A 22,945-nucleotide genomic window follows, 5' to 3' on the forward strand; every position below is an offset into this window, starting at 1 on the left:
TTGCACAAAGCCTTGGTTTGATTGCCAACATAAGTAAACAGAGAAACTAAAACATGTTTAGCTTAGTTTTTAAACTTATTACCCGAGTTGATTCACTGTCTAGAGGGAAAGATTGCTTTGTGGGATAGGAAAATGTCCTCTATGCTCTGAGTTGTTTAGGCAATGTGTTGAATAATGGGGACTTTTTTTTTTTTTTTTTTGACTTTCTACATACGCTGAAAAGCCTTGCTCTGATCCTGTGGATATCTATATAGTTCTCGCAGAGGTTGACGTTTATGAATATTACCACTGGATAAAGTTCAATCCCTCTTAAATCCTTCAATACTTAAGAGTGGAGGTTTCATTTTTAGAGGATGATGCATGAATACACTTTTAGGCACTGGTTAAATGCCATGAATGCTTCAGTAACTAATCCTATACTATAGAGTGTAAGTGGGCTTGTCTAAAAAGCTTTAGTCATTATTATAATGTAAAAAATATAAAATATATTGTGGTAAGGGCTCTGGGGGAGCTGTGGTTCCTAAGTATGTATAAGCCTCAGGCTCAGTTATTAACCCCCAATCGATATGGGTCTATATTTCAAAGTCATTGTCTAATAATACTTAGAAAAAGAAATTTCCAGGTAAAATATTGGTCTGAATAACATGAGTTAAAAGAGAGTAAATTTACTAGAGAGAAATGTTTTATATAGAAAAAAAATAGTTTTCTAAATTCACTATGTCCCTTCCCATTCAGTCTAATGTGTGTATAACCGACACCATCATTTCACAACTGTATTGTAGTTGAAGACTTACAATGATTCTATCACAGCCCCAGCCCACCCCTTCCAGCTGTCTTCCCATCCCACAGTTCTTGCCCCTCCCCTGAGAAGTATGCTCACCAAATGGAGGACTCTGAGTTCCTTTCCTCCAAAAGATACTGATATAAAATGAATCTAAATCTTTCTTAAAACTGAGTGTCGTACATTATTGTTGAGATAATTGTGGGGCATAGAAATATCTGTGCAACAAAGACTAAGGCACCAATTTTCTTTCTTTTCTTTGTCTGCCTTGGAAACAGAAGCAAAGACTCATGGTACACACAGGGTAGTCAGTATCAAGTCTCATGACAACATGCACCACTGGGTGCTTCATGTTAATGTCACAGACTTAAAATCATGCTTGGAAAGAATTTCCTTCCTTTAAAAACAGAGACATAAAGGCACAACAGTACCTTACCTGGGGAATTTATGAATATTAACATAAAAATCTAAAAACCTTAAGAATAACGTTGAAATGTTCCTGAATATATTTTAGAAGTAATTTCTTTCTTGATTGGAACACTGAGAAAAAAAAAAACAAAACACTTCTGCAGTTTTCTTCCCAACCAAACTATAATCAGATTATACGTTTTTCTGATTAATTATGTCTGGTGCCAGATATATGACTTTATACCAGCTTGACTTACCGGCAAATGTTTTCTTAGGACTTAGTTGTGAAAATGATGACTCAAAATGGATCAGCCAAGGGCTTCCAAGGGAAAGTGTTGAAAATGACCCATTTGGGTAATAATACTGCAAGCAAATGCACTTGGAAATTAAATTTAGAAATGTATCAAGTAATGTGGACTCTTCTGTAATAATGTTCAAGGCCAGAGATCACTACTGCCACTTGTATACTATGTTGGCATCCAGACTAACCCAAGGTTGACTAGTTAAGGAGAGCTTAGAAAAAGCTTTGTTACTAGGTTCCAGAGAACTAGTTTCTCAGAGACCTGGTTTGAGTGGGATGGTGGTTGGGAAAATGCAGTCAGCTGGATGGACAGGCAGATGCTGTAGGCATTTCCTTAGGATTTGAGTCCTCTAAGTAATGATGTCATAGACACGGCCCACTCTTCCCAGCCATTCCCTCACAGCTTGACGGACTCGGATGTCAGTTACGTGACAGGTCAGCTGGCTGATGCATGGGAACACGGCTGGCTGGAGAGCAGTGAAGGTCTGGTCTGGAAGGATCTGAATCTGATTGAGAACAGTTAGCACCATGTTGGTCCACGCCTATGAGAAAGGATGGAAGAGAATTACTGGCTATCTCATGGCTTTGCAAGTGCCATATGAATTATGTTATTTTTTTCATTGTTGTTCTTTTTTAAAATCAGGCTTAGACAGGATATAGTTCTAAAACTTAAAGACCTTTAATAATAAAGTAGTTTTTATTTCACATATTGGAGGATGACAGAGAATCATCTAGGAAGAGCAAATGTCTACAGAGCATTTGGGAGTTCAATCAGCTGTCTGCTAACACCTGGATCACTTGGGATAGTTCTTCCTTAATTTCGAAGAAGATGCAAAATCATTAAAACCCCAACACATGATAAACCAGTTAAGATACAGGATTTACCATGAAACTTATCTGCTGAGAAATAAATACCTATCTCATTGTTACTGAATAGTTAAAAAAAGTTTTTCAGTCCAAATCAGGATGCCCCTCATAGTAGAGGGCTTGCCTTGCATGCGTGGAACCTTGGGTCAATCCCTGGTACTGAAGAAATGAGTTTAGTACAACTTATACAGATTCTGTCTTACCAAGTTTACTTCTATGTAGAGTTTCAAAGAAAAAGTCTTGCAAGAGGCATACTAATTTCAAGTGTATGTACCTGCATGTTTGTTCCGAGGGATGTAGGATCCTCTATCTTTTGATGTACTGCTTCTGTAGCAAGATTCTACAAGAAAGGACTTTATCTAGAACCTTCCTAGTTCTTTGTTTCCATGTTTCCTTTAACCGAATAAACACTAACAATGCTGTTTTCTGCTCAAACTCACTTTAACAGGCTTTATGTGTGCTCAACATGGTTAGAAATAATTCATTGTTTTAATTCAGTAGCATTGCTTGGGCTTTTCCCTCTAAACACTGTTCAGAACACCATCAGTGCCACATTCGAGCAACAACAGGAGGACTCAATGGCAGCTAAAGCCCACCAATTTTATACATGTGGCTTCCTACTTCTCAGTAATAGGTCACAACATAGAAAAATGGTTTTTAAAGTGATCTGAGAAGAAAAATTTGTTTCCTCAGCAGAGGCCACAGCCTAGGCCCAGTCATTTTCTGACTTGGAGGTATGATTTACATAATCTGCTATGTGTCAGATCTCTCTATCCCCTCTCCCTCTTCTGTAGCCTGAGCTGTCCACAGCATGTAGCTCAAAGGTAGCCAAGCATAATATTGAACTCTCTCTCTGCCTTCACTTCCTACGTGCTGGAATTTCAGATTTACAGGACTTAGTTCAGAGCATTGCTGACAGATGTAACCCAAGGCTTTCTACATTGAGGGCAGTGGCAGGCACTCAGCCACCCGATTTCGACCCTCAGTCCCCCTTGGTTTCCATCACATCTTTGAGGATGCAGACTCTGCAAGGGGGACACTTTTGTTATCTGTAACCGAGAAAACGGCTAGCAGGAACTGACCTGGATCTGTGCTTCTGCATCCCGCACAGAGACACTAAGGGAGCTTCCTGTGGAGCCTGAACGAGGTCTCTTCTCCTGCCTCAGTAGCTCTGGGCCTGCGCTGAAGGAATGGCGCATCTGCCCTTGGTCTATGAGATGCTGTGGCCGCTGAAGCAGCGGGGAGTCAGGACCCCGGGGCCCCAAGGGCTCCCCTTTCTTATCCACTTTGACTTCCTTGGGGAATGGGGGCAGGTTATGTGGCTGCCTTCTCTTCTTGTACTCAGTCATCAGCTTTGAGATGGTCTTGTCAGCGGCCATTGTGCAAATCTTATTCCCTGCACTCTCCCACCACTCTTTCTTGCGGCCAGGATCCTTCTTCTCTGTCTTGGGGCTGGGAGGCAGCATCAGCATGTCCCCACTGCCGACCCTCAGACTTTGAGGCTCACTCAGGTGCTCCCTGCGGTCATCTTCCGAGGGTGTGTTTTTCCCGGAGAAGCCACCTGTTGATGGGGTGGACGATTCGGATTGGAAGGAAGGGAGAATGAAGAACGGGTCGCTCTTGAAGGTAAGTGGCTCCTCTAAGCTGCTCTCCAGGTCCAGGTACATCTGGATGTAGTGGTTACAGAGCTCCATGCACAGCTTGTGCAGCCTCTTGACCAGCCACACCCAGTCTGCATTGCTTACTGGCTGCACACTGAGCGACGGCAGGCGTGCCCGCCATTGCCTTTTCTCCTTGCCTCGTGGGGGGCTCACCTGCGCAGTCTCCTCAAAGATGTCTTCATCCTCCGATGAGCACTGTTGGGAGGAATCCGAGCTTCTCTCCTCCTCTTCGAATAGCACTTTCTTTACTTGCTCGGCTGTGATCGTTTCTTGGTTGGTGAGAACCGCGCAAACCAGGGCGTGAAAGTAAATGTTAAAGCTCATGGCCGACTGGCGGTAGAGATTGGCTGCTCCTCCAATGCCAGACACTTTCTTTAGCAGGCATTTCAGCCCTGGGCTGGTGTCGAATTCCCGGGCCGTCCTGTAGGAGTCCAGCAGCAGGTCAAATATCACAGCCAGGTTCTGCATGGAAATGTATCTGAGGAAGCCGGCCAGCTTGGTGTCTGGTACTTGGACTGTCTTCTCCTCTCCCGGAGAGGGGCCTTTGACAAACTCTTCCAGCAGAATGTCATACAGGTTCTGGAGCAGCACTTGGTGCGAGAGCAAGCTAACCACAATCTCCCTGAAAGAGACACTTCAGAAGCAAAGACAGGAGCTGGTTAGTGGCTTTCTGCCTTTTTATTTATTTATTTTTTCTTCTTTCACAGCAAGACAGGCATGGTCCATTTCAGAACACGTGAAACTCCAAACTAAATCTGTGTTCAGAAATTTTGAATTACTTATGTGTGTGGAGGTCAGAGGACAACTGGTGGGATTCAGTTCTCCACTTCCACAATGATGAGTGTACAGGGGGATCTAACTTAAGCCATCAAACCTGGCTGTAATTACCTTTACCCATTGAGCCATCTTGCTTGCACTTTAATATCTAATTTTAAAGGAGGAAAGCTATTTTAATCATGGCTGATAGAATTCCTGGCTCTTTTTAAAATCTAGGAGCTGTAGGCTGTAAGAAGATACTGAGTTATCAAGCTATAGGAAATAAAAACAGCATTTAATAAAAAAAAAAACAGGTATAATTATAAGCCAGAACACCCTAACCCTTCCAACCTTTTGCCCTGTTTTCTTACACACATGCACAACTGTTTTTTAACTATCCAATTTATTGGTTCTAAGTGTAGTTACCATGCTGATATAAACATCACTGTCTCTATAGAAACTTTTCTTCATCTCTGGGAGAAATTCTTTACATTAAACAGGAACTCACCCTCTTCCCTTTCTCCCAGCTCCTATGTAGATATTTTTTATAAGTTATTCAGTATTAGGAAACCTGAATATTTATTACACTCCAGAAGGTTCTAGAAGCTACCTGTCCTAATTAGCATTAGGGGTCAACTTGACAAAAGTCTAGAGTCACCTAATAAAACATTTCAATTGAGACTTAATCATATTGGTCTGTGGACATTGGTCTGTGAGGGGGTGAATTGAGTGCCTTTAGGAAACGCCAGATCACTGTGGACGCAGCATTTCCTAAGCAGGAAGTCTGGGGTATACGGAAATTAGTGAAGCATGAGACTGTGAGAGAGACACCAAATTTATGGTTTGTGATTCAAGTTCCTGCCATGACTTCCTTCAATGATGGACTATGATCTGGAAGTGTAAGCCAAATAAACCCTTTCTTCCTCCAGTTCCTTTTGGTCTGAGTGTTATCACAGAAACAGGAAGGAAACTAGAACATTACCAATTTGCTCTAAGTACTTCCAGGTCTACAACATTAGGATCCAAATTAAAAGGGAAGTCCTTTACAGATCTACTCGCTTTTCTATCATCTTTATTTCAAAGTAACATCTTCAAATGGCGTAGCAGTATCTTAGTTTTTTATAATCTTTAACATAGAAAGTAGACAACTTAAAAGTCGACGCTGGGGAGACAGAAGCTAGAATCTGGGAAGAATTCATGGGCTACTGGTTAAAGCTCTTTTGCATGACAGGCTCATGAATATTTTATTTTATTCATATTTCATAACTTAAATATATATTCCATGTATTTTTGGTACACCAAATGCTTAGCTAAAATAGTCCCTGGAAATGTAACCTAAATGGTTATAGTATTCAAATAGCTATATTAACAAGCTGTTACACAAGTTACCAAGAGCCTTTGCAATAGCAACAACTGTCTTAGCTATAGAGAAATCCTAAAGATTGCCCTGTTTATAATCAAAGAGGTTGATTTCATACTGTTTTGTATGTAGGAAGAATAGAGTATCAGTATGGCTGGATTCTGGTAGCTGTAGAAGCTGTCTTTTAGCTGTGCCCTTAATATAGTGACGGGGATTGCTCCTGTTTCTTTTAATGGCATTAATCCCGTTCATGAAGGGTTCAGCCATCATGATTTACCAAAGTTCCTACCTTCTAAGCATAACCTGAGCAGCTAGGATTAAAATACAAGTTTGGAGGAACGCAAACCCCAGTCCACTACCCTACCTTGCTCCCCAAAGTGGTGAAGGGCTGAGCTCCTGGGCTCTGACAGACCTTTGTTGCACTTCTGGCTTTCCTGCTGGATGACTGCATACTCTTGGATACTTAAGTTGGCTTTTCTTGTCCCCATGGGTTAAAATGAAAGTGGAATTTTATCTGTTGTGCCTTTATACAGTGTTAAATAAGCAATCGTTACTATTAATGTGTTGAAGCAAAACCAGGGAGCTTTGTTTCCAGCTCAGAAATCCAGGATTTTCAGGCTGGATAACAGTATTTAAAAAGAGAAACTGTTTTTCCCCTTCTGGTAAGACAGGGATCTTTTTGCCTCTTGACAGCAGAGTTGTATGTCTTCATTGAAATGGTCTGAATTTTACCATTCCTGAAATTTGGTAGTTACCATATTTCAACCAGTCTTGCTATAATGTCTAGCTGGCCTTGGATTCTGGGTACAACTGATTGTTCTGATTTTTGTGTTAAAATTTAATAATCTCTAAATATTACACACATGATTTTATGAGCTGGAGTGTATCCTGTCCAAATGCATATACTGAACTCCCAATTCCTCGTCAGAATGCGACCATATTTACAGGAAGGGTCTTCAGGAAGATAGTTAAGTAAAAATGAGGTCATTTGGTGGATCTGAATCCAGTGTACACACAGCCTTTGCTAGAGGAAATCTGTATTAAAAAACAGGGGAGCCATCATGTGAGGTCTCAGACAGCCATCCACAAGCCAAAAGAAGTCTTTCAGTCTTCAAAACTGTGAGAAAATACACCTGTTCTGTCAGTCACCTAGCCTGTGTTAGTTCCCTATGGCAGATTAAATAATAAACATGACATGCATGGCATTTGGTTAAAAGGCTTCCCATTTTTATGGAAACCACTGTTAAGTGACTCTACAATGTGGTTAGTGTGCCTAGCTAGAGTGTGGGAGTTGGTGAGCTTTCGTATTCATGAGGTCTGTGTGTACAACAGAGTACCTTTTCTTGGCATGTCCATTTGGTTTCTCATCATGAGGCAGTTCAATGATGAGCTGACAGGACTGCGCGTGATCGAAGTTGTTTGGAGTCTTTGGTGAGCACTGGGTGTCCAACATAAACACCTGCAGACATATACAAAGGGACGGTTCAGAAGCCCACATCTACCAACTCTACTGACAGGTTGCTAGTAGCCCTGGGTAAGTAATCTATTTTGTACCCATGTCTTTACCTATAAAACGGGAAGACAATGACTTCCACCTGCTATAGCTGATGAATTAAAGATACAAGTACATAACATATGCAGAACAAATAATAAATGCTGCCAACACTAATAAAACGATTAGTGTTCTATCACATGTCAGTTCATTATACTCCAAGTATTGAACTAGGTAGCAATAAGAAATACATTAGGCTTGTACCCGATTTGCTTTCTATTGCTGTGATACACACCGTGACCATAAGCAACTTGGCGAGAAAAGGGTTAATTTCACCTTACAACTTTCAGGTCATAGTCCATCTAGGAAGAAAGTCAGGACTAGGTCTCATACAGGGACCAGGAGGCAAGAATTGAAGCAGTGACCATGGAAGACTGCAGCTTACTGACTTTGTCCCATGACTTGCTCAGACTGCTTTCTTATTCACCCAGGAATGCCAGCCCAGGGGTGGCTCCACATTCATCATTAATCAGGAACATGATCAAAAGCCAATCTGATGGAGAAATGTTTTCAACTGAGGTTTCCCAGATGACCCTAGCTGTGTCAAGGTGACAAAAAACTAACCAGGACAGGAGCTATAAGCAAATGTGTGTGTGTGTTTAAAAAATATATACGTATATGTACATATATGTATGTATCAGTTCTGGAGGGACTTACACATGCTAGGCAAGTACCTTACACTTTGCCATATCCCCTTATCTCTGATTTTTATATCCAAGTCAGGAATGAGAAACTAAGACTCAGCCAAGCATGGCGGTTTGTGCCTTTCATCCCAGTACTCAGGAAACAGAGGCAGACAGACCACTGTGAGCTCCAGCATAGCCAGGACTGTGTCTCAAACAAACAAACAAACAAACGAATGAGGCTAAGACTCTCAGCTCCTTACTGGACCACTCTATCAGGACTACTAATGTGCCTTAGGTAGAAGCGACTGAAAATACCAAGATCATCTTTTCAAGGAAACTTTCCCCCATTTTAATGGGACTAATTTTTAATTGAACAAACTAGCTTTTTTTTTTTAACTGTAAATATAGAAAGTTGGAAATGAGGAAAGAAAGAAACACTTTGACGTGAAATAACTCCCTGTTCTCCACTAACCACTGATTTCAGAACAGGGTTCTCTACTGATGTTTCCATTGGTCATTGAGTTTGAAACGGGATCACCAAGCTGACTTGGAACTCACTCTATAGCCTAAGTTAGCCTGCATTCGAGCTCCCTCTGCCTCCTTGTGCTGAACTGTAGACATTAGCCCCCATGTCCAGCTGTTATTTTTATATTCTTAATTCATGCTTGAACATAGGTGAAGATACCATGTGAAAACTGAGCCAGCTGTCACAGCTTCCTGGTTAGAGGCTTATCTCTCATGGGAGCTACCCTGGCTATAGTTGCCACCCTGTTGAAGAGGCTCTTCAAAACAGCCTTACTTTTCTTTTGTCCCTTCTTCTGTATAAACAATATGGATGCTCCTATGGACATGCCTCTTCCTTCAGAGCCAATAGTCATGTCCTAGGACATTATGAGTGTGCTCAATAGAGGAGGTGAGAAGTTGAATGTGGAAGGATCTTTCTTGTCTCATTTGCTGCTGGGGGAATTCCTTCAGAAGCAACCAGGAAACTTCTCAACAGATTCCCTGATGTGGGCGCTAACAACCAAACCCAGGTTGTATGGAGAAATTTAACTCAAATGTGCTAAGTCATTCAAAACTATTAAGGACTGTGATCAGTAATAGGTGATAAAAATGTAATACACAAACCATCTTTAGTCACTCATATTTAGCAGCAATAGTATTTAGAAAATCCTTCTATGTATTTAGAAAACTCTTCTAAGTAGCCTAAGCAAGGTGTAGATGGAATCCAGGCTATAAGATAGGCTCTGATCTGAGAACTAAAGGATGCAACCAGCAAAGATGGTGTTGCAAGAATGAGCTAAAGCCATTCATTCCAGTGGGAAAATGATACTGGCAAAACCTCAAGGCCTCAATGTGTATGTCGGCAAGAGATAGAAGGTCCTGGTGATGCCGGACATACAAGATGATGCATTCTAGCTCCTGGAGTCCCCAACACCCACACTCCAGCTCTTACCTGCTGGGCCATGGCCCGGATGCGCCAGTACTCAGCCTCAGCACTCGGGGAGGAAGAGGGTGCTGCTACACGCACCTGGCAGCCTTCTCCACTGAAGCCCTCTGTACCACCATGGAAGCAGCCTAGCAGGTCCTAGGGAGGAACAGCAGGTGTTCATAGGGTTTGTCTCAGTTCAGTGACAGGCCCAGTCTCGAGCCTGACATGGATAAGATAACCAACGTAGGATTTTTCTTTCCTCATGCTCTGCTACTGTGCAACTTCCTCATATGAGAAAGTAAGCAGAAGTCAGGTGTTCAGACTGACCAAGCCTCAGGGGGCCAAGGAAGAAGAAAACAATTTTGCATCCCTCATTGTGGCATCTTACCTTCACTGGCTTGAGGGTGGCTGAGAAGGCATCCTGAAGGGCACAGCATGCAAGTCTCCACATCTCCTCCGTGAACACGGGACCTGCTGTCACGAGGACGTACCTGCCAAAAGGCATGGCCTCAGTCCAGAAATTCTGTTGTCTTCAAAGTTGAATTGTGCACAGGTTTACCCTGCAATTACTTTGTTAACAGGAGGAGTCCTGTCTTCCACCTCTCTGATATTTCATTGTCAAGATGCTAATATCTACCATTTTAATTTGGAAACACCAATGAATTTCCATCTTAGGCTCATATGCAAGGCTATATACCCTTTATTCATTTCCCCATTCTGACACCATTTATTACCACTCCTCTACAAATCATAACTATGTAAAATAAGACCCAAACTCTTATCTTATTCTTATCTCCTTGTGCCTGTTATCTTGTTCTCCCAGCTAGAGTGCCTAGACGTACTGTGGTGGTTTAAATGAGATGTTTCAGGAAATCTTTGCTTTAAATACATGGTCCCCAGTTAGTAGCTGTTTGGGGAGGGATGGCTTAAAGGCTTCAAAAGCTTTTGACCATCCTAAGTGCTGTGTACTCTCAGCTTTCTGATTGCAGTTTGAGGTGTGGGCTCTTAGCAGTTCCTACTGGCCTGCCCTTGCTCCACCACCATGGACTCTAACCCTCTAGAACTGTGAGCCCAATTAATTGATTCCTTTTGTGAGTTGCCTTGGTCAACTTATAGAAGGTGTTTTTATTGTAGCAATAGAAAAGGAATGAAGAAAATCTCTTTGAAGTAGGAACCAAGTGTCACCATTGTTACCATCCTGTTTGCCACACCTTCTTTCTGGGTATTAAATTAACCCCTCTGTAGGTATGTACAAACCCCTCAGTGATTCTCTCTCTGTTAGTCATTATGATTTTTTTCTTTGAGAATTGGCCTTACTGAGTAGCCTAGAGTGACTTAGAACTCTACGTCTCTTTAATCGCCCTCCTGAGTTCTGGGATTATACACGTATACCTGGCAGTTACATCATCGTTCTCAATATCTTTACATTAAAGAGATGGGAGAGTGGAACTATTTAGTAACATTTTCACAAGAAGAATTTTATGTCCTCATCATACATGGAAACAATACTCTAGACTCCAAAATGGAGCTTGTTAGGAGTGGGTATTGGAGCAAGACCCTAAGACTTGAGAGAAGCGCCCCCCCCCCAGAGTGGTACATAGAACTCGGGAACAGACTGAAGCAATCTACTTGGTGACTAGGAGCTGGCAGTGGGCACTAAATCTCAGGCTCCATCCACCTTCAATTCTCACCCTCCTCCTCTACCCCCGAGCACTAAGCACATGTTGACTGAACACCAAAGAGGGGGAGCTATTAATTATACATTATTTCTGAAAGGCAATCCACAAAGTGAGTCACTACCATAAAAGACAACTTCTTGGGATTCTATGATAAAGCCCCACCCTTGTAAAGAGCCAAGGGACCCTCTCCTCACCTAATGCAGGAACAGCCCACCCTGGAGATGGTTTCTGTGGGCTTGGCCACGCATACTACCAGTAGCTCAAAGAGGTCCTTCAGCATGGTGTTGATCATACTCTCATACCTGATGTCTGCAGGAAGAAGGAGTAAGATTCTTAAAGCTCTAGTGAAACAGGGGAGAATGGAATGGCCATCTCTGGCAAAAGAAGAAAGTCTGAGACATTAAAAGATATACATTTGGGAAAAGGAAAAAAGAATGCTGTATACCTTCCCTTACAGCCTGTCAAAAACAAACAAAATATAGCAAAACAATGTTTTTCTTGGAGTTCTTTTATCCAATTTTGACATAATTCATCTCATTTGTAGATACAGAAAGATGAAATATGTGGTTCGATTGTGCGTGTGTGTATCATGAAAAGTTTAGCATATAATTAATCTACTCAAACAAGACAGACTGTAATAAATATATGACCCAAAAATGGGCTGCTGAAAAAAATGCACCTAAAAAGAAAAATTCAAATATACTTTTCTTGGTGATGAAAACCGAATTATATTTAGGTGCTCTTGGGCAAGCAAGCAGCCCTGTCTCAGCTTGGTGATTTCTGAACCTTTGTCTATCTGGCTTCCATCTGCACAGCATTTGTAGAGTAAAGGAAACAGAGGTCTCCAAGCCAATCTAATTGTCCACTCTAGGACTGTATCTGTGTGTTTTCCTTAGGGTCCTTGTGATGCTACAGAAGCAATTTTCAGTGGCATTGCTTCCACACCCCTCAGTGCAAGGCAACAGCCTGCTCAAAAGTACCAACCCCCTGAGACACACTCACTGCCTTCGTGTGGATATCCCTCCCTCCTCCATCAGCTGTGGAAATCCCTCCCCACACCATCAGCAGTTTTATTCTGCAGGACAAATTACCCTCACTGAATTTAGTATCGACGCAATTTCCTATTCTTGCTTTAAACTCCTTGGGGCCCACATTCTGCTTTGTCTCTTTTGTCTTTTCTAGGGAGAAGGCCTCTTGCTTCTGTGTATTTTCCCCTTTTGTTTCGAAGCTATGCTTCTTTTTCCTCCCAAAGCAGCTCGAGAGCAAAGTCCGACTCTTACAGAGGTCCCTGCTCAGGTCCCCAGGCTGCTGTCCTGCCTGTCCTTCTCTATCTGCCACTTCAACATAACTCTCCACTAACATGTATATTTTTCAAAGTGCCACAGGGCACTAAGGAACTTCCCTTTATCTCTGTCCTGATAAGTAACTTCATGTTGGTAATCAGAGGCCTTTCTAAATTCTATTTCTTTTATTTGCTTTCTTTCTATGAAAAAGCACAAACAACAAGATATCCCACCTCTGCATACTTTGGCTATGAGGATTTTAAAAAGCTGTGTATTTGATTAAGCCTTTCCTCTTATGCCTAGCTACACTAGACCTGCTATTAGGTTATCGTATCTTCAACAAAGGCATTTGCACCAGGGTTTCTTGAAGCACTTTGAGAAGCCTGGAGAAGCAATGCCTACAAGGGCAGGCTCTGGCTCTGGCTCTGCAGCTACCTGAGTGTAGAAAGCTTTGAATGTGTTCCACCACCAGCTCACAGGACAGACCAATGGCGTGCTTGAAGTTAGCAGATGCCACATCCCAGTAGGAATGGTCCTTGTGGCTACGGAGGAGCCACAGAGACATCACAGGAAGGAGAAGGTGAACAACTGCATAGATTCCAAACCCAGGGCCTGAAAAGGAAAGAGGAGGGTCAGAATTACAATTCCAAGAGGGACGGGGGCTTCTTGCTATGGCTGGTATCAAAGATCTCTTTCAAAAAATTTTCCCTATTCTTGAGAAAGTGTGGGGAGAATTGACAACTCACTGGGGGCAATAATGGGCATTTTACTTCTTTGTATGACTATAGCTCTGCAGGTATACGAATACACATAAAAAATTCAAATATCACCAATTTAAAATGCCACTTGATCTCTTAGTTCTCATATTCAAACATATAAACACATATGTGCATTTAGGAAAGAATGTCAAAATATATTATATATATTCTTACATGGAACACCAAGGTATATAGTTTTATTTATAATAGTCTGAGTCTCACTCTGTTGTCCAGACAGGCTTTGAACTCTTGGACTTGTGTTTCCCTGGCAGAGCCATCTGTGATTTTAGCCATTTCCCACCACACTAGCTTAGAGCTTTAAAAACTACTTTGATAACTATGGAAAACAGAGTTTACATTATCAAAAAATTTAAACAATCCTTATTTTCACTGATCACTATTTTCATTATATATAGGTATACTTTATTAATCAATTTCAGTGCTGATGAAAATTTAAGATGTGAGTTGTCTTTTGATTCTGTAGGCAATGCTATAAAGATTATCTTTGTGCTTCTTTAAAGAAACACTAATAGATTTTTAAAATTTGATTTTAAAAGCAAGGTACAAATAGGGTGGGCTGGCATATGCTTATACTCCTAGCACTTGGGGGTCAAGACAGATTACCAGTTTCAGGCCAATGTGGGCTACACAGTAAGATCCAACAAGAAAAGAAAAAGATATCAAAGATAACATGAACATTACATAATACAGAGGAAAAAAAAACTTACATACAACTGGGCAGTGGTGGCGCACACCTTTAATCCCAGCACTTGGGAGGCAGAGGCAGGTGGATTTCTGGTCCACAGAGTGAGTTCTAGGACAGCCAGGGCTACATAGAGAAACCCTGTCTCTAAAAATTGAAAAAAAAAACACTTACATACAGATATAATTCCATTTAAACACATTTCCTTAAAGTACTTCTTGAATGTACATGTATGAATGTGTATTTTTAAATGCATAAATTCCATATAGGTGATTCTACATTTAAAATAAATGTGAATAACATTATGACATTTACAAGGCATTATTAACTGCTTTTCACTTAGTGTTAAAAAACTTTAGTATTTAACGGACTTTAACAAATATATATTTATTACGTTAAACACTATTCATATAAAAATTGAAAATGGTGCTTACTAATGAGATATATTTAGAAGCCATGGTGCAAGCTTTGTTTAGTGGGATGCTTTTAATTTTTAAACATATGAGAATAGCTACAAATTTACAATGAATTTTAAGCAGGTGTTAATAATCAAGTCATCACAATGATGAATAGACAGCTCACTGTGGAGCTGGTTAGTAGCTTCATTAAGGTTCTAATTCCGTTAGTAAAAACTAAAATTAAAAGTCTGGCTGCTCTTAACTGAACCTTCCTAGTCCAGAGGATCAGAGTTCGATTCAGAGTTCAATCACCCTTACATTAGCTCCCAATTGTCTGACTCCAGTTTCAGGGGATCCGATGCCCTCTGCTGGCCTCTCCAAGTACTGTATGCATGTGGTACACAGACATTTATGCAGGCAAAGCACCCATAAAATAACAATCCCATAATCAGCCTCCAAACACTGACAGCATTGCGTACACTAGCAAGATTTTGCTGAAAGGACCCAGATATAGCTGTCTCTTGTGAGACTATGCTGGGGCCTAGCAAACACAGAAGTGGATGCTCACAGTCAGGTATTGGATGGATCACAGGGCCCCCAATGGAGGAGCTAGAGAAAGTAACCAAGGAGCTAAAGGGATCTGCAACCCTATAGGTGGAACAACAATATGAACTACCCAGTACCCCCCGGAGCTCGTGTCTCTAGCTGCATATGTATCAGAAGATGGCCTAGTCGGCCATCAGTGGAAAGAGAGGCCCATTGGTCGTGCAAACTTTATCTGCCTCAGTACAGGGGAATGCCAGGGCCAAGAAGTGGGAGTGGGTGAGTGGGTGGGGGATTTTTGGGATAGCATTGGAAATATAAATGAAATAAATACCTAATAAAAAAAACAAAATAAAAAACAAACAAAAAAACCCAATAAAAACACCTTACATTTCTATAAAAAGTTTCTTTGACAGAGGAAACGTTGAAATGAATAATAACTCTGAACAAGAGATGCATTTCTAAGGTCTCTTTCCTACACAGGAGACCATCTTCGGCAGTAGGTATCCTTTTCCAAATCCAATCACCATGACAAGAGGCTGCTTAGTATGGTATGTGCTCATGAGTGGTGGATCAGTTGATCTCTCCTAACAGCACTGGGGCTGCAAAGGCTGTAAGATCTGGCCGAGGAAGAAGGCTGCAATCATGCCAAATGGCAAAGCCAGCTGTCCTATGGAGACACTGATGGCACAGATGGATTGATGTGGGACTCCAACAGCATCAAAGAACACAACTTTGGTAAAAATTTCAGGGATATATCTTACTAATAACATCATTGTAGCCATCAAATACATATTTACTGAGCATCTACTGTAAGTGAAACTTGGCCTTAACAGTGAAAAACAGTTAAATATCCAAAGAGATGCCTTCTTGAAAATAGTTAAATGTCTAACAGCATATAACTCCAATAGAAACAGATATAGACATTTACCAGGTGTTTTGGTAACATCTCTCAACAGTTCAAAGAGTAAATCTAAGGTGGGTGGTTGGTGTTGCCTTGGACAGTTGGACACAGCTGCTGTTAGCTGCTCCAACAGGATGATCCAGACTTCTATCAGACCTGGAAAAAAAAGGCAGACTGCTCAGAAACCCAGCTCTGCATCAGGAAGAATAATACTTGCAAGATCCAAGCTAATTCCATGTACGAATGGCAAAGGGCAATGGGATGTCAATTGTCAAACAGTGTGTTAGCTCTAGGTGCCCACGAGCAGGCAAAGGTCAACTAATATGGTCTGACAAAGTCAAAGGAAAAAACAAGACTCTAATTCTTCCTGAACTCCAACTTCTAAAAATAGCAGTGACTGAAATGACTGTCAGACTTCTTGGGAACTAGTCATATAATTATACAGATATAAAATTGTCCATTTAGCTTTATTTCTGTCTATCCTCTTGTTTTTCTTTTGAGACAGGGTCTCATGTAGCCTATGCTAGCCTCAAACTTGCTATTTACCAAATGATGACCTTGAACTTCTGATTGGAAGTTTCCACCTCTCATACATGTGCCTAATATACAAATACATAAACAGTTTTAAGAACTGATATATTCTCAGTTAGTATCATGCATGGATTTTCAATATACATAATTTACAGCCCAGTGAAAAATGCAAATATAAATATAAATTGTAAGCATACATAGAATATACAAAGCTGGACATAATAGCTGACAAGGTAGATGCCATTATCAATTTATAACCAGTCATCTCCCAAGTTCTGGGATTTTGGGACTTGTTACACATCATACTATTTATATAGTGCTGGAGATCAAACCCAGCGCATTATTCATGTGAGGTAAGCTCTCTTCCAAATAGATACATCTCTATCCTTCCTGCCTATTATTTTAAAATAATAAAATTTGCTACTTCCACTATTTTCTTTGTAACTTAAGTGGCATTAATTGTGTGCATCATGCAATGTAAATTGTCATCTCACACAGACACTCTGTAACTAGCTTTCCACTGTCCCCCAACTCCAGCTCCAGCATATCTCCTAATCTAAGTCAAGATGCTTTGTTTACTATGGTAGTGTTGGGAACTAAAAAGGAGGCCCTGGGGAAGTGGGAGGGGAACCCACACCCTGCCAGAGTTTTACCTATTCTCTGGTCTGTCAGGTGTGGGAGAGCTGCCAAACATTTTCCACTCAGCCATGGGTGGGCATTCAAGCCTCTGACCCACACTCTTCAGGGAGTGGCCAAGGGGCAGCCCTACCTGGGGAGCCCTGCAGCTACTTTGCTAAAGCCACCAGGGTTATAGGAAAGAGGGATGAGGGGTGAGGTTCCCAACAGCTGCGAGAGTGAGTGCAGGAGATCTTGATGAGCAAAGACTCTCTATGCTTTTAGAGCTTTATTATAGAAAGGCAGGGAGAAGGAGAGAAGGGAGAGAGAGAGAGAGAGAGAGAGAGAGAGAGAGAGAGAGAGAGAGAGAGAGAGAGAGAGGAGAAGAGAAGAGAAGAGAGAGAGGAGAGAGGGCATGAGTGTGGGAAGCCACATGTGCCGTTGCAGGGTGGAGCTGGCTTCCGCTGGCCACCACACATACATAGGCAGTAAAGTTCTTTTGCCAAGATGAGGTTTTGAGAATTAACCAAAATTAACCAATCAGATGAGAGACAAGTTAACCAATCAGATGAGAGACAAGTTAACCAATCAGATGAGAGACAAGTTAACCAATCAGATGAGAGACAAGTTAACCAATCAGATGTAGGCATGCAAATGAGGTGAAAAGCATAACCCAAGCACAACCAATCTGGGTGTGAGACACGCCTCTCCTAGGCCTATATAAGCAGCACCAGTTCTGGGCTTGGGGTCACTTTGCCTCTGCAATCAAGCTCTCCCAATAAACGTGTGCGGAAGGATCCTGTTGCAGCGTTGTTCTTGCTGGCGAGTTGGGTGCACACAAGACGTGAGAGTGAGGGGTAAGAAGCAAGAGAGACTAGTGAGAGAGAGCAAACAGGGGCTGAACCGCCCTTTTTATAGTCTTTACTGTTGCTAGGTAACTGGGAAGGAGTTTAGCCTATAGGTCAGAAGCTTGGGCCATTGTCTACATGACTTCTAGCCATGCTTATCTTGTGGGGTCTGTGTGTGTGTGTGTGTGTGTGTGTGTGTTAACTTAGACAGGGGCCAGAGTTCCAGGAGCATGAGGGAACACCTACTGTGTCATGAAGGTGAATTATCACCATTCAGACCTCAGCTCACCTGGAGACCAGCCTGTCTGTGCAGAGCCCAATGCCCCACATGGTAGGATTAAGGTGATCTATTTCTACATTTGCCAAATTGGTTTGCCACTTCCAGCTCAAGTCACTGGAGGAAGTGTGACTTCAGAAAGGGCCAGGTGGCCTTCCTATGTGCAACAAGCCATAAAGATGACTTGATAAGGGACATTGTTATATACAAGGACGGGGAACAGCCTTGATTGCTAGAGTCTGGTGATTAGGGCTGCGATGAGCATGAAAAATACTTATGTTGAGTACTCCTCAGCTTCCACTAGCTTCTACACTCTCTATACTTTCTCTACTACACAGCTCTTTGAAACAAACCTAGGCCCATATCTTCACCTCGACACTCACTTCACAAGTTTTTGAGCATTGCCTAAGAGTATGGGAGTGTGCTGTGTTATGCTCACTTCCTTGCCCTTCCCTCTCTCGTGACCATATATGTATACATTTCTCCGATTTATCAACCTTTGTATTAAAAGGCTTTCTGGACTAGTTGAAGAGCCCACTGAGGGCAAGGTAGGCCTCTCTACACTTTAACTTTATAATACACTAACTGAAACAACTGTAGATTTAATGCAATGTTTTAGACTTTGGCTTGAACTAATATGAAGAGAGAAAGATGAAAAACACACATGACCAGTTATGGACAGACAGCCCTGGGGCTAATTCTATTTGATGTTAATCTTGTGAGGGGCTGCGTACAAGGAATGAGTCAGCACTCAGGTGATTTCCTGTAAGCCTGCTTCCCACCTTAATTTGTAAAATAATGATTGGGCAGATAAAAGGAAAGGTGGAGTGGAAGGTGGAGAGAGAAGAAGGAGAAAATGGAAGAGGGAGAGGACGCAGAGGAGGAGGAGGAAGAAGAAAAGCGAAGCAGAAGCATATGGCCTGGAGAAACTGCAAGTTCTAAGGGATCTCATAGATGTGGAAGATGGTAGTGTAGCGGTAGATCTGACCAATCTAGGCGCACAGCATGTATTCATATTAACTGAGTTGTGTTTTCATTGCTGGGGCATATTTAGGTTGGAGAGTTAACTCAACAATGACCAGTTGTGTACATTGGTAATAGTTGACAGAAGAAGATACCATTGTGCCTAGCTCTACATATTCTATATATGCTTCTGTTTTTATATATTTTATCTAGATTTGTAAATACTGGCATTTTCCATTGGATGGGGAAAGTAGTATGTACCTTGAAAATCCATGGTGATTTCTGAGAATATATCATTCTGAGAAGTGATTAGGTGTACATATGTGTACAGATGCATGCAGCCACACATGCACATGTGGAAGCTAGAAGTTATCCGCCGTACTCAATCAATCTCCATCTTATGAGGAAATGTCTTTCACTGAACCTGGAACTCACCATTTGGGCTAGACTGGTTGGCTAGTGAGCCCTTGGGACTCTCCGTCTCTGCATCCCTAGCTTCTGCTCTGGTTGTATACCATACTACTACTAGTCTAATAGGCGTTGTGATGGTTTGTATATTCTTGGACCAGGGAGTGGCACTATCTGGAGGTGTGGCCTGGTTGAAATGGGTGTGTCACTGTGGGTGTGGGCTTAAGACTCTCATCCCGATTGCCTGTAAGTCAGTCTTCCACTAGCAGCCTTTAGATGAAGACATTGAACTCTCAGCTCTGCCTGCACCATGCCTGCCTGGATACTGCCATGCTCACACCTTGATGATAATGGACTGAATGTCTAAACCTGTAAGCCAGCCCCAATTAAATGTTGTTTTTTATAAGACTTGCCTTGGTCATAGTGTCTGTTCACAGCAGTAAAACACTAAGACAGGCGTGTATGTCTTTCCTTCTCTCTCTCTCCCTTTAGTACAAGTCAATATCCAAAGCATTATTATAGACAGCGATATTAGTTTCTGCTCAGGATTACATTGGTTAAAGGCTCCAATGTTAAATCAAAATTATTCTTTTTCATAATTTATTTGTGACATTAGATATCTGTTCCTCCCTATAATGTTCTCTCTCATTGACAGAGGCCTTACTATTTGAAATGATCTCTCAAACACTGTAAACTTCTAACCACCCCTATAATTGAAAGATAAAAATAAAAACATCCTCCAACAGTGTTTGAAACAGCCAGTGCTTGGAAAGGAGGCCTATTTCTGAATGTGTTTCATATTTCTAGATGTGAACTGGACAAGGTCTTCTGAGATGACAGACCCCAGGCGTGACCAGGACTCAGTTCACCGGAAAACCACTTAGACTTACTAGATGGTAGTCTGGTTCACAGGAGATTGCATGGACTCTACTTAAAAACAAATGCTCTAAAAGTATTCTTTTCCCAAGTCTATTAGCCTCACTTACCACAAATATAGTCTCTCTCCAGCAATGGCTTAATTTCCCCTGTTTCTAGTCAAATAGTCTGAGGGGAAATAGTTGTGTTTTCTTGAAACTAGTGAAGGCTATTGCTAGCCCACTTAAACTACAGTACAATCTTATCTGACTTTGCAAAATTCAAGAGAAATCAAAACTCACTTGGTGGAATCTCTATAGCTATAATGGCTTTATAAAGAGGCATCCATGTAAGAAGAACAAGTTGGTGTTGATTTTAGGGAATCCTTGGAATCCCTGGTTAAATTTATCCTGGTATAAAATTATTTTAAAAAACCATAGAAGTGGATGACTAGTCTTAGATCTATAAACTAACTTAATTTATATCCTAAGAGTCTGGGATTAAGAACATAAAAATAATCATAGTCAAATCAACTGACTTACCAGTGTCATCATCAAAATCTGACAGGACTGATTCAATCCCATCTTCACTGCTTGCCGACTGCTCCTGAAGTCTTCGTGGCAAACTGGCAAGTCGCCCACTAAGGAATATTGGCTTTAAGGGCATTTTGTAGATCTTGGCCAATAACTAAGTAAGAAAACCACACCAAACAGTACACTTATATATTGGGAAATTCTCAGTGTCAGGAAATAGAAAGATTATAAATCATTATTAGAGGACTCAAAACTACAGGGGATCCTAAAAAATCAAAGTTATTGTGATTTGCATTTGAAAGGCAGTTGACGAGAGCATTAATATCAGGAAGCAGATGCAATAGTGCTCGCTCGTAAATAAAGCAATGGCTATTATTCATCATCTGAGATTTATATACTTTTATAAATTCACTAAGGTAACTGTGAATATGTCCAATATTGTTTTCTGTAGGGGACCCCAGAGAAGAATAGGGAAAATGGGACTTGGTTTTCCCTTCTCATGACCCACCTCCAAGGAAACAGAAGGGCAAAAGCAACCTGGGAGATGGGAAGGTTTGAGGACAAGGTAAAGGAGATAAAGCCATCTCTCCTCCTAGGGCTCAGCTAAAGACATTTGCTAGTGTTTTACGAATATCCTCTGAGGCATGTTTGGGGCTTGGAGCTGTGTGTGGGACGCCCCAGTACCTGAGAACAACGTCTGAGGTAATCCAAGGCAGGCAGGCACAGGTCTGTAGATGTAGCTCCAGCTCCAGGAACACAGTCTCCAATCTCTTTACAGTCTACCTCCCCTAGGGCAGTGTGGGGACAGGGACAAAATTACCCCTGCTTCCAATTAGAACAGAAGATCCCCATACTCACATTGTACCCAAAAGTACACACAAGGAAGAAAGGGGAATGTTACAGCAACTCATAGAACCTGATAAAAATCCTCTCTGAATTTTCTCCCTATGAGGAATATTTGCTCGGTTCTGGTCCCATACTCCTGGTGGCTGAGAGGGTATTTCTGAGACCACCACACAAATTCCTTTCGCTGCTGGATGATATGACTTCTGAGGCCTGTGAACTGCCCCAGAGGCAGGCCTGGAAGCCTGAAATGAGGTACGTGGCCTCATCTCTGGACCTCATCTTCTGCCAGCACTAGGCACTAAATGATGATAGTAAGTGAAGAGCCCAGGGAGAACAAACATGCGGGTGCTGCAGATGAGGCTCTCACGAGACTTACAGTAGCTTATTTTCATAGAGTTGCAGAGACTTACTACAGATTTTCTAAAGGTAAATAAATGAGAATCATAATTTTTATTCTCATGAATAAATGAATCTATTTCTATGGTTCTAATAAACTCATTTTATAGCACTATAATTATAGCTAATTGTCTGCAATTGTAACAGCAAACACCCTTTCATATGAGTCAATAGACATAATTACTAGGTGTTAGTGAGAATTCAGAAGCACCAAGGCATGCATGCTTCTACACAGAAGAAATAGACAAGTTCACATTTTAGATGACGGATGGCAAACTTTTTGTAAAGGGCAAGAGAGCAAGAACTTCAGGCTTTGTAGGTCATTCTGTCTGGGTTGTAACTCCACTTCTATTGCTATAGCAGAAAGTCAAATAAAACTGTTTTTTAGAAAGTCTGTTAGTGAGTTAGATTTGAACTGTAGGCCTCTATTTTCTGGTTTATTTTTATATATCTTACAGCTAAAACAGAGGCCAGGTTGAACTCATGCTGAAAAAGGAAGGTGGAAATGAACAAACAATAGTGTCATTTCCTATCTTCTTGATTATAGCACGTGTTACTTTTATGTTGTATATACTGAGTCTATATAAATAGGCTTTCTGGAACCAAGCAGTACCCAGGAGGCACAGCTGTATGGAGGGTTCTGTCTTTCCCACTGAACCCC

General features: G+C 41.5%; 1 protein-coding gene across 1 annotated transcript in view; it reads right to left on the reverse strand.

Moving 5' to 3' along the window:
• Positions 1 to 229: 229 nt before the first annotated feature.
• Arfgef3 (ARFGEF family member 3) overlaps positions 230 to 22,945 on the reverse strand; it is a 164,881-nt gene continuing 142,165 nt past the window's right edge. The window contains exons 25-34 of the mRNA XM_021173858.3: positions 21,727 to 21,830; positions 21,052 to 21,196; positions 16,040 to 16,168; positions 13,142 to 13,318; positions 11,618 to 11,732; positions 10,133 to 10,235; positions 9,769 to 9,900; positions 7,472 to 7,593; positions 3,440 to 4,652; positions 230 to 2,032 (exon numbers count right to left, since the gene is read on the reverse strand). Coding sequence (XP_021029517.1) covers positions 1,841 to 2,032; positions 3,440 to 4,652; positions 7,472 to 7,593; positions 9,769 to 9,900; positions 10,133 to 10,235; positions 11,618 to 11,732; positions 13,142 to 13,318; positions 16,040 to 16,168; positions 21,052 to 21,196; positions 21,727 to 21,830 — 2,432 coding nt within the window. The 3' untranslated portion in view covers positions 230 to 1,840. The remainder of the gene's footprint in view (positions 2,033 to 3,439; positions 4,653 to 7,471; positions 7,594 to 9,768; positions 9,901 to 10,132; positions 10,236 to 11,617; positions 11,733 to 13,141; positions 13,319 to 16,039; positions 16,169 to 21,051; positions 21,197 to 21,726; positions 21,831 to 22,945) is intronic.

This window comes from Mus caroli, unplaced genomic scaffold (genome assembly GCF_978045245.1).
Source record: "Mus caroli unplaced genomic scaffold, Mus_caroli_1 scaffold_9, whole genome shotgun sequence".
Classification (NCBI taxonomy): domain Eukaryota; kingdom Metazoa; phylum Chordata; class Mammalia; order Rodentia; family Muridae; genus Mus; species Mus caroli.